The sequence below is a fragment of the Kryptolebias marmoratus genome, linkage group LG8 (assembly GCF_001649575.2).
Source record: "Kryptolebias marmoratus isolate JLee-2015 linkage group LG8, ASM164957v2, whole genome shotgun sequence".
Lineage (NCBI taxonomy): Eukaryota > Metazoa > Chordata > Actinopteri > Cyprinodontiformes > Rivulidae > Kryptolebias > Kryptolebias marmoratus.
Genome location: NC_051437.1, coordinates 22,136,468 through 22,147,544, shown reverse-complemented (window position 1 = coordinate 22,147,544; position 11,077 = coordinate 22,136,468). Strand labels below are relative to the sequence as shown.

The 11,077-nt window shown below is 39.6% G+C and overlaps 1 protein-coding gene across 18 annotated transcripts in view; it reads right to left on the bottom strand.

Annotated features, from left to right (window-relative positions):
* Positions 1-1,142: 1,142 nt before the first annotated feature.
* cacna1db (calcium channel, voltage-dependent, L type, alpha 1D subunit, b) overlaps positions 1,143-11,077 on the bottom strand; it is a 66,659-nt gene continuing 56,724 nt past the window's right edge. For all 18 annotated transcript variants that reach the window (XM_037976778.1, XM_037976776.1, XM_037976783.1 and 15 more), the window contains 17 exons: positions 10,998-11,063; positions 10,753-10,844; positions 10,494-10,653; positions 10,273-10,400; positions 10,046-10,142; positions 9,843-9,945; positions 9,174-9,275; positions 6,543-6,679; positions 5,413-5,529; positions 4,802-5,244; positions 4,164-4,190; positions 3,341-3,481; positions 3,052-3,206; positions 2,651-2,763; positions 2,420-2,554; positions 2,019-2,204; positions 1,143-1,498 (listed from right to left, as the gene is read on the bottom strand). In XM_037976778.1, the coding sequence (XP_037832706.1) occupies positions 1,199-1,498; positions 2,019-2,204; positions 2,420-2,554; positions 2,651-2,763; positions 3,052-3,206; positions 3,341-3,481; positions 4,164-4,190; positions 4,802-5,244; positions 5,413-5,529; positions 6,543-6,679; positions 9,174-9,275; positions 9,843-9,945; positions 10,046-10,142; positions 10,273-10,400; positions 10,494-10,653; positions 10,753-10,844; positions 10,998-11,063 (2,502 nt within the window). In that variant the 3' untranslated portion in view covers positions 1,143-1,198. The remainder of the gene's footprint in view (positions 1,499-2,018; positions 2,205-2,419; positions 2,555-2,650; positions 2,764-3,051; positions 3,207-3,340; positions 3,482-4,163; positions 4,191-4,801; positions 5,245-5,412; positions 5,530-6,542; positions 6,680-9,173; positions 9,276-9,842; positions 9,946-10,045; positions 10,143-10,272; positions 10,401-10,493; positions 10,654-10,752; positions 10,845-10,997; positions 11,064-11,077) is intronic.

The following is an 11,077-nucleotide window of genomic DNA, read 5'->3' as shown; positions in this document are numbered from 1 at the left end:
TTTCCATTATTTCAAGAATCTGCTCAAACTGACAGATTGCATAATCTAAGTTGCAGGTAGCAATGGAATCCGCAATAAGTCGTTAATATTTATTTTTGTTTGCAGGTCAATCAAAAAGCCCGTATAAAGAGGGACAGAGCTCATGGAGCACATGAAACAGAAGGATATGCCTGAGGACAGTTTTTTTTTTGTTTCCATGATATGTCGTTTCTTTTTCAAGTCAAACCTGTTAAACCCTGAGCTGTGAACCTCTCAGCAGCTCGACTCAAACGTACCAGCTGTTATGGCTTTTGGATCAGCCTGACTGAGATAAGCTGAAAGAAGTAAACAAAAATATACGTTTACGTCAAGTTTATTCTGTAATTTCAATCAGGGAAGTGAAAATGTAATGCACTGAGCCAGGAGCTGGTACTGTGACCAAAAAAAAAAGGGGTTAAAATCACACTTTATTTACACACGAAGACCAGCTGAATTCAGGGAATCTTGGAATTGTTGGGCAGCTGAAAAACAGATGTTGTAGCAGACAAACGCAGCTTGCACTCTGATCTGTCATTAGTGGTCGCCTTGGACAGTTAAACTGGAACCTAGTCTGAAAAATTTAAAGATGTTAAAGGTTTTTTTTATTATTATTTTCACATAAACAGTTTCTGAATTCATTCCACATGTGATTGAAAGGCTGGCACATTTTCATTGTTTTACTGGCTCTTTATATTGAGTAAACAGTGTAGGGTTTATGACTCTGTTTGCGGGAAGTCATGTGATTTTCGAACCGTAGGCCTCAGATCCCAGCAGCCAACACTGGGTAGACGCAAACGGCCTCAAACGAAAGCCAAGTTACATCATCCTCTGCGAATGCTGAAAACTAAACTCCCAAGCTTTGATGCTGCATCAAACAGATGTTAGAAATAAAGAAAATAGAAAACAACTTTCAAATTATGGTCCTACTTAACAAAAAGCTGGCAGGTAGTTTCAGGTCATCTGCTTCAGTTACAGCAGAGCTTTTCTATAAACTCAACTGTTTGTCCGTGTTTGCTGAATTCCACTCAACAGAGAGAGAAAACAAGGCACTTTGCTCTCATATTCATCCCTGTTTCACTTATTTCTGTCCTTTGCAGGGCGTTAGAGACATTCCCTCACGGAGGAACATTGGTGAAAGTTTAATTCGAAAAGGCTAAAAATAATCTGGTGTGAGCCGGTGCTATAGCGAAGTGATGCATATCATCTCATCTGTTAGGTCCTCCTCACATTTCACCGCCACGTACGGCTCCTCGTCGCTGTAGTCACGGTGGTCCCTCAGGTGCGTGATGGGGTGCGAGTCGGAGCCGACGTCCGCTGTTCCTCCCGTGCTGCCGTTACCCATACTGCCGTTCAGCAGGTTACTGGCAGCGCTCTCCATTTCGTCGATGGTCATCTCGCAGGCGTCCGCAATCTCGTGTTTGGTCGCTGACACAAACTTTGGATCCCGGGCATATTTCCCTAAACCTTCAGAGATCAGAATCTGGACGGAGCAAGAGAGGAATATTAGGAAGAAGCTAATACACATAAAATGAAACGCATACATTAGTATTTTAGCTGAAAACTTGACACACAGAAATTGATCAACTGAAGGACCGGTCCTGTGTCAAGTCTTTGCAGGATTTTTTTCTTATTTCTTAAAAACATGACTTTCAAATACTCTTTATCTTTTGTAGATAGTTTTTCTAAGCCTGACATCACATTTGTACTCCTCTCATTCATTTTCTTCATTTATTAAGTGTAATCTGATGTCATAATCACGTACAAGGACAGAAGTGAAAAAGCAGCCAAAGTCCAAAGAAAATTTTTTAAAAACTTTCCAAAAGCCTGAAGAACTACTGGTCAAGACCACTTCTACAGAAAGTCTGTTTCCTTGGAGGCAAAGTACAAAAAAAATAGTGTAGTTTCAAACTTTAGTACAGTACAAGACGCTTCAACATGTGGCAAGGCACAACTGCTCCCGTAGCTTAATTTCAACAACTGAGCCACTTTCTTTCACTCACAGCTTCCACCAGACTGTTGGCGCTGCGTCTCTTCTGCTGGAAGTGCGAGCAGCTCTCTGTAGGTAGCTGCAGGCGTGATGGAGAGTGGCTGCGACTGGGGCAGCCATCTTGGCCGTCTGTGTACCAGGAACTCCTCTTCATGGCTCCGGGGATGCTGCCCACACTGCCAGAGCTCCGCCAGTCCACCTGCTCGTACAAAGCACACACTTATGTGACCACACCTGCAATGCCATGAGCAAAAATAAACATCAGATCGGTACAGATGTAGGTCTAGTTTTTAAAAAAATTGTAATAAAAAGTTTTAGCTTAAATTATTTGCTCTGTAAGTTTAATTTCTGTGAATTTGTGCAGTTTTCATACTCTACAGATGTAGTTTTCCATCTGAAGTAATGTTGTGTCACCTGAATGAGTGGTGTGTAGGAGGTGGAGCAGTCACAGCTGATGGGGGAGGCAGGAGGTGTGGCCCATGAGCGCAGTGACCTTGTAGGTGACAGCCGCTGAATTCTGCTGGCATCCAGACCGGCAACCGCCATCACCTGCATGAAAGAGAAGAGACCAAAGAAATTTCAACAACTGTAACAACTGCAGTAATTCCTCACAGCGTTTGTGTGTGTTTGTGTGTGTGTGTGTACCTGTTGCTGCATCAGTTGCAGAGGAAGAGCTGTACACAGTGGAGAAAGAGGAGGATCGTCTGAACTACTTCTTCTGCGAAGACACTCAAAGCTGAATGTTGGTGTGTGGGAGGCTGAGAGGGCACACGAGGATAAAAATCACTTCTAAACTCCAAATTTGGTCATTTACAGTCTTTCATTCACATCATTTCAGTCCCCTTATAATACTGTTGTAACACAAATTTAATTTGTTGTCATTACAATGAGGTTAATCTGGAATGCTTTAACAGAAATTAGAGTAATCATTTTGGCTACACTGAATTAATCCAGTTTATCCATGTTCAGCTGATGGTAAATAATCTTAATCACGCCCAAATATAGATTAATGAAAAAAAAATACATATTTAAAAGTAATCATTCACCTTGAGGTGAAGGTAAAAACCATCTCCTAGGTGACCATCGGCCATCTTGGCAGATAGGCTGTTTGTCGTTGTCATAGTAACTATCAGGCTGGCAGTCCTCCCTGGAGAGGTCAAAATCTTCATCTGAATCATGATGAAAGTTCGTCCTGGACAATCTTTGACATGAAAAATAAAAACATGAAGTGAGCTATGTTAAGTCTTACTGAATAAGACTTCTGGAAAGGTTGTGTTTTTGTCAGGATGTTACAGAGTTTTGTTGCCAGTCCTCTTGTTTTTGCCGTCACCGTACCTTTCCTTTGTGAGCATGATGTCATCTTCGTGAAATTCCTCCCCGCTGAAATACTCCCCTGAGCCCCGCTCGTCATCGCTGTCACCGCCCCCCGGCTGCTCTCGACAAATGGTGGGGTAAAGTCCTCCACCATTTTTTGACCTATTTTTAAAATCACAAAGACCCATGTTTAATTATTATTTTGACAATCCGTGGTTGCATTTATTAAACATCCAACATGTAACTATTTCATCACTTTATACTAACTGTCATGGAGGTTATTGTTGAGTCAGTGTATAAAAGTACAAACATTACTGGTGAAAAATTATGAAGTTTTTTATTAACTTTCTACTATTTTACCTTTTTAGGTTTAGTTTAATATATATTTAATTGTTTTCTTGATGTATTCTTGAACGTGCATGCATGTTGTAATAGTGTTAAAAAGACTGACAAGGCCAGGGGGCCGGAGGACCTCACAAAGACTTTAGAGCAGAAGGTAGATCAATTCTTTGGATACCAGAAGTTCAAAGAAGAAGACTGCATGACAACATTCAGGCAGCAGGGGAAAGGGCAACTATTTAAGTCATCTAGTTGCTCTGGGAAAAGTACTGAGGATTTTCCATTTCAAATGTTACTGAGAAGTAACTGTTGAGGTCTTAATTAAAATTGCCCGAATACTAGAATAAAAAAAATAAATAACCTTAACAATTTACTACTAGAAAACGTAAGCTTTACCAAAACATTACAACAACACAGTTCCATTTTCTCACAATGCAGCTTCACAAGTATCTAAACAAAAAGTTAATAATTTTTATGCAAATATAGTATTCGCAGTCCAACGTACCTAATGTAGGCTTCATAGTAGCGCGTCCTGCTCCATGGACAGGAAAGACAAAATGGTTCAGTCAGAGTTTTGGAACAGGAGAGCAGGGTGAGGAGTGAAACATGATGCATGTAATGACAAAACAACAATGTCAGACACAAATTACAATTTTTGTACAGACTTTAAATTAGATGTTTCTAGTCAAACTGTTTACCAAAGGACTATATATGTATCTATCACAGAGAGTAGTTCTAAATAAATGTAGCTTAATTGTAAATGTAGCTATAAATTTTATCCACCTGTAATTTGTTTCAACTCGACAGAAAGAAAATAAGAAAAGTGCTACATGAAATGCTCATAAAACAGTCTCTACAGTTGTACAGTGTAAGCTGTAGATATTGAACAAAATGAACTGTTGGTTCAGGGCCAACAAACTGCAAAAAAATGTGACCTAATAATCAGGTTTACTGGTTTAGTAAAAAAAAAATACTGCTTAGATACTATAGACACCTCATTTATTACTTAATTCCATTTTTTAGATGTCTTTAAATCCCAAACCTGCAACCCCTTGATACTAAGACCAAGCTGAGACAGACTGTATCAAACAACTAAAATGACAGATCTGTTTCAGCATCCCTTCTTGCTGATAATCCACCAACCTCGTGGAGTGCGACTTCCATGGTTTGTTGTGCAGTCCTCTGCTGTAAGTTGTTGAGGATCCAATTCTGGTGGAGGAAGGCCGACACCGCTGTAATAAACACTTCTGTTGCCTCCCGGAGGTCATCGAGAGAAGCGAGGGGACGTTGGCGTTGTTGAGGTTGGCGTTGGAGGGTATTGGTGACTGATGGCAGGTGGAATTACAGTGAGGGTAATCGTACAGGTGAGGGCTGGGATGGTGATTATACTGGATGGGTGAGGAGTTCATCTCTGTTTCTCCCTCCTTGTCGCTGCTGCTGGCCCTCGTGACAGTCTGGGTGGGTGCGATTGACGGGGTGCCGTAGAAGGGCAGGATCTGTAGCGGGCGCTGTGTGACGGTGGTGAGGTGGGAGGAGCCCTGCTGATCCCCGTGGTTAACGTGGTTCCCAAAGAGCCCGCCATTACGCTTCAAGGAAAACCACACAAACCAATGAAAACATCAAATAAAAATTAACTATATGTACATTGACTTTTATTATGAACATTTTAACTGGTTATCCTGAGTTTACAATTGTACCAAGCAGAGTATTTTAAACATTAAAGTATAAAAAAAGGAGTTTTGTGGGATTTTTACTCTGTAGATTTCCTCCTCTTCCTCTCCTGTTCCATCCACCAGTCCCTCTTCCTGAAGGTCACATGATATGGCTCGACAGATTTCTGGTCCAATGTCATGCAGCGTCCGCAGGCCGGCCTAAAAAAAAGGAGCAGCTGCAATACCAAACCACCACACGTTTATTTATTTATTTACTAACCTTTATTTAACCAGGCAAATCCCATTGAGATCACAGATCTCTTTTTTAAGGGTGGCCTGGGCTTGAAGGCAGACTATCATACATGTTTTTTAGAGAAGTTTTGTGTTTGTGGAGCCCACTGTGACGCCAAAATGTTGGTCTTTGTAATTTTAAAAGGTTTAGATGAGGATTAGAAGTAAGTTACAGGAAAGTAAAGGTTAGGCAGTTTTAGTTTTGATGATTAGGGTTGGGGGAATAAGGTTTTAGAATGCCTTATTGTACGTCAATGGCAGGATGCCATAAAGACTGAGAAAGGTTTCTGTTTGTTTTTGGGTCTTGGTGTGTGTATTACTGAATGTTGAAATGCTACATGCACAAACAAGCAAACTGTCTTGTTGTGTTTTCTTTACAATCCACAGGCCTTTCAGTTTCTCTTCAGCTTGAAATTAGAGTTAAACACCTCTGAGGCGTGCTTCACACTGTGCCCTGTCCTGCATCACGCATGATGTTCAAGGCTTTACAAACCCAGACACTATAAAACTCCTCTTAGAAGACATTTTGACAGAAACTGCATCATTCAATACTGTATATAAGTGAAAAATAAAATAAAATAAAAATAACTGTCCCAGGTGCTATAATCTCAATTTATTCCAGACTTCCAGTTTGTTAAAACTCTTATATGGAATATTATCCTGGTAAGTTCTGATTGTCTTATTTTAGCTAGACATATAGTTAACTTATCTTATTTTAAATGTAGTCCCTGTGACACTTAACATGGAAAAAATCCTTATTTAATTTGCTCTTGTCTGCTGTTCCTTCATTTACCTGCAGAGTGAGGAGTAAAAAGAACCTGATACATGTCAGTGTATTTTTGTTAGATTTTTTGTATCCAATAATATCTAAATCTGAATCAAACTAATTTTAATAATATTTTTGAGTGACGGGCAGTCAGAGCACTGATTTACTCACTGACCTGTAGAGCCAAAGTGGTGTTCAGCCTCTCCCATGACCTCCTTCCCACAAGACCTTGCTCTTTGCGCCTCTTGAACTTTCTGAAGTAGTCCTGTATCAGGAAGGTGGCATAGAACTTCCCCACTGTTACCTCGTCATCTGAGTGAACAGACCAGACACACCAAAGCCTCCCGCATCAGCACCAGATCACCTCAACACTGAAATCCTGTTCAGAACTGCATCCTTACACTCAGTTGTTCAGGAACAGTGGTGAGAGTTCACATTTTTATGAATCTCATCATCTATGTAAGATCTCATACATATAAAAATGTCAGCTAGGGAAAACTGTCCCATTGATAAACCATATTTGCCACAGAAGATTAACTAAACAGTCAGTTTCTTGACAAAAAAATCCAAAAATGAGGAAGAAGTTGAGATGGTTGAAAATGCAAAAACTAAAACTAAACTGTTTCAAAACAGTTCAAAATTATTATTTTTTTCTTCAAACTGGATACCATTCACCATTTTCTGTAGCACAAAGACACAGCCTATTAATGAAGTGAACAATTTTTGTACAGATTTTGCCTCAGTAAAATATAAAGTCATATTGTCAGCTTAAAAAGAAACACTTTTTTTCTTTAGTTGAGCATTTTCTATATCATCACAACTTTTATCTGAGTTGTAAATGTATTTGTGGCTGTAAACAAATACCAAAATATTTAACACAACACTAGATTTTAAAGGTTTAAACATCTGTTCAGTCTCGGGAACACTAAGAAGATAACACACGCACATCATTATTTTAATGACAACTATTTTCATCAAACTCTTCTGCCATTTTCTGCTGACAACTTAATTTACCCTGAAAGTCACATAACATGTTAAACAGTATTTAACCTGACAATAAATAACAAGTCCCTGCAGCTCCCGAGCTGCTATTAAACATTTCTTCCAGGAAAACAGCTCATGACAGAGAAGCAAAACACATCAAAACACTAAAATACTGTATCTGCAATCCACCATTTTAGTGACAAACAAACACAAAGGTGTTTCACACATTTACGTTTCTCAGTACAACAATTTGTAACAATAAGCGCATGCAAACAAAAAAGCAGCAGGGTGACGGAAATCAGATACACAGATTCTGTTAAAAGAGTTCACAGACAGTTCATTTAGCCAGGAAGAAGTCTGTGACGACACTCTGCTATCTGCCATGCGGGGAAGCTAACCAAGCGTACGTCTGATTCACTCAGATAAGATGCTGCTGAAGCAGAATGGGGATGAAGAAGCGCCTGAATAAAAACCAGCTGAATCGTGGTGTGTAAGAAATGTGTGTTTCAATTCACCTCCACCTTTCTTTAATCTATTTTAGCCACAGGGGGAAATCTACTGAAGGTGACACGTATCAGGGGATGGATGCTTTAAGATGGAACTATTAGTCATTAGGGTAGTTGATCCATCTTATAGCCCCCAACACTTTTCTCTACATCACCAGAGGCAGCCAGAGAGATCATTCAACAGGCTCTGTTTGTAAAAAAAAACCTAAAAGCATTCAATATTCTGAGTCTTGTACTTTTCAGTCAGAACTTAGCCATGTTCTGCCTCAATGAAACTACACAGAACATGAAATTCTAAAAACATTTTATTTTTGTAATCACATTTATGATATGCTTTCTAAGATTTGTGATTTAAAACAAGCAATCAAGCTAATTTCAATTAAATTTTCTACAAGTCTTCTACAAGTTGCACCCTGAAGATACAACAGATTCTCTTTCTGTACAGAGCCTGCTGAAGGTTTGAAGAGAGGTATCAGCAGTTTCATGCCACCAGACTAGAACAGAACTGCTCCAAAGAGCTCAGGACGGCAGAAAGAGAAAGAAAAAGAAAGAAAAAAAAAAAGGCCAGCGACTGAAAGCAGAGCAAGCTGTGGAAGAGAGAAGCTCAGCAGAAAATAAATAAATAAAAAAGAGAGAAATTTGTCAAACTAAAGTGCACAAAGACATGCAGCAGAATACGGTCTACAAATCTGAAAGCATAGAAGCACATTACAGGAAGTCACAAAACATAAAAGCGTCAAACAAACCAGGGAAATAACTACAACTAACCATTAAAAACAGCATATAAGTTTATATAAGTTTAGGCAATCACACAAATCAGTATACAATATACAAAGTGTAGAGAAGCTTGTGAAAACAGATTTATGAAACTATATTCATCGCATGGTCAGAAATGTGGCTCAATAAATAAGGGCTGCAGCTAAAAAGTTCAGACACTAGGTGGCAGCAGAGTGCTTCAATTCTTTACAAGGATTTGCTATTTTTTGGACTATTTTTGCTTCTTGATTTTGAAGGTGGTGCAGTAACTTGTAGCAGCTTAACTTTTTAATAGAAATGTAACAAAGAGCCAACATTGGTGTATTAATTTTACATAATTTCAGAACATAAAGCTGCATCAAATCAGAAACATTTCAGACCACATTTGACAAATTTATGAATAAATCTCGGGATGCATCAGTACAAAGTGCAGCTCGTATTTATCTCCCCCCGTGAGAAGAGACTGGTAGTGTGCACAGCAAAAGGAAGAACTGACATGTAAATGTTGAAATGTGAGTGAGGATGATAAAGAGTGTTTCCTGTGTGAGATGACCACTAACCGCCTGCAGGAGGAACCACTTGATCCAACAGTTTCATGCTGGTCCTCTTCCAGATCTTCTTGATCACAGCTCTGAGCTCCTCGTTGGCTTGCTCCAAGTTACCTTAGATATAGCAGAAAATAGTGCAAAATTGCAGGGATTTTAAATGAGTATGTTTATTTAATTTAAAATAAATCAATTGATGACGATATATGTGAAAAAACATTGCATGGTTTAAAGTAACTATTCTTATCTTCCTATCACAACACAATAAACAATCTCATTATTTACTTTTTATGTGTAAGTGACAGAAGAGACACTGTAGTTTTAAAGTAAGTTAGATGAAACAGCATCAGAGAGGTAAATATATCTTTATTTGATGAACTATCTTAAGATTTTGTTGCTTTTCTCTGTGAAATAAACTCAAACAGTATACAATTTGTTTGCCGGGGTAATAAAGCCACACTCTTTCTGGTTACTGAAATGATTATGGACAACAATGATGAAGTTATTTCCCTGAGGTGTTCTTTCAAACAGGATATTTGCCTGCATAATACAGTAATATTTTAAATTAAATTCATAATCACACAGACATGTAATGCATCTGCAGAAAGCTCAACTATGCAGCAACAATCGTGAGAAAACAAGCAGTAATTCTGCAGATTCTGGTACACTGAAGTGAACTCTCACCCTCCGTTTTGATCTTGAGAGCGGTGCGGACCAGAGCAAACAAAGTGGCGTTAAACATGACAGTCCCATCGCTGTTGAGAGGCATGTTCATCGCCACCAGCCGCTGCAACAGGATTCAAATACAGGAATGAACTCACAACTGTTATGGTGAAAACTAGACACTCACTTTCAGCATAAATTGTCAAAAAGTTGTGAAACCTCACCTTACAGGCGACTCTGTGAGGGCAGAGCTTCCCAAAGCCCAACGGAGGCTGGATCCTCCTCAGCAGAGTGACAACATCAAGATGTTTTATCCTGCCCCTGGCACCAAGGTACATTCAAATCAAACACATTTTTATCACAGTTTGTGCATTTCAGAAAGTTATTCTGTTATTGAGTTTCTTTACAGTTTTAAAGAGGAAAAAAATGAAAATGAGCTCTTTGTTCTCACTTGGCCTCAGGATCATATTCAGACCAGATCCTTTTAAACTCGTCCAGGTGGTGCGGCCCAAGAATGGACCAGTCTCGGGTCAGGTAGTCAAAGTTATCCATGATGACAGCTACGAAGAGGTTGATGATCTGAAACAGGAGCGAGCAACAATTTTTGTTGTACAAAAAGTCTGAGTTCAAATATTTCTGGCAGTGAAAAATGGGGAGCTGTCTGAGGAGTACCAAGAATGCACAAAGCATGTAGAAGCTGATGAAGTAGATAATGGCAAAGCCGCTGCCGCAGGTCCTCTCCTCTCCGGGGTTGTAGTCCGACTCGGAGTCACACAGCTTCCCTGGCAGACAGGCCAGCATGATCTCCTGCCACGCCTCACCTGTGGCACACCTGAGATCAGACAGGAAGCAGAGTAACGCACCTGCTGACAGACTTTCTTTATGTTTTATTGTAGGGTGGCAAACAGCTAAAACTACAAAAAGCACAGACCTGAAGAGCATCAGAACCGCTTGGGGAAAGGTTTGAAAGTTATTGTTGCGGTTGATTTGTGTTCCATCCACCATCGCTATTTTCCCAAACACCTAAAGAGGCAGATGAGAAATATTGGCAAAAAAATATCATTATATAGCATTCAGAAGTTGGTGAAACAAAAGCAACATTGTGTCACAAGCACAATGACACAAACAACTCTAAATGTTTTGTTTTATGACCTGCAACAAATCAAACAATTTTACCTGCATCCCGATTACAGCATAGATGAAGAACAGCATGGCTATCAGAAGGGCAACATAAGGAAGAGCCTAGGTGAGGAGAA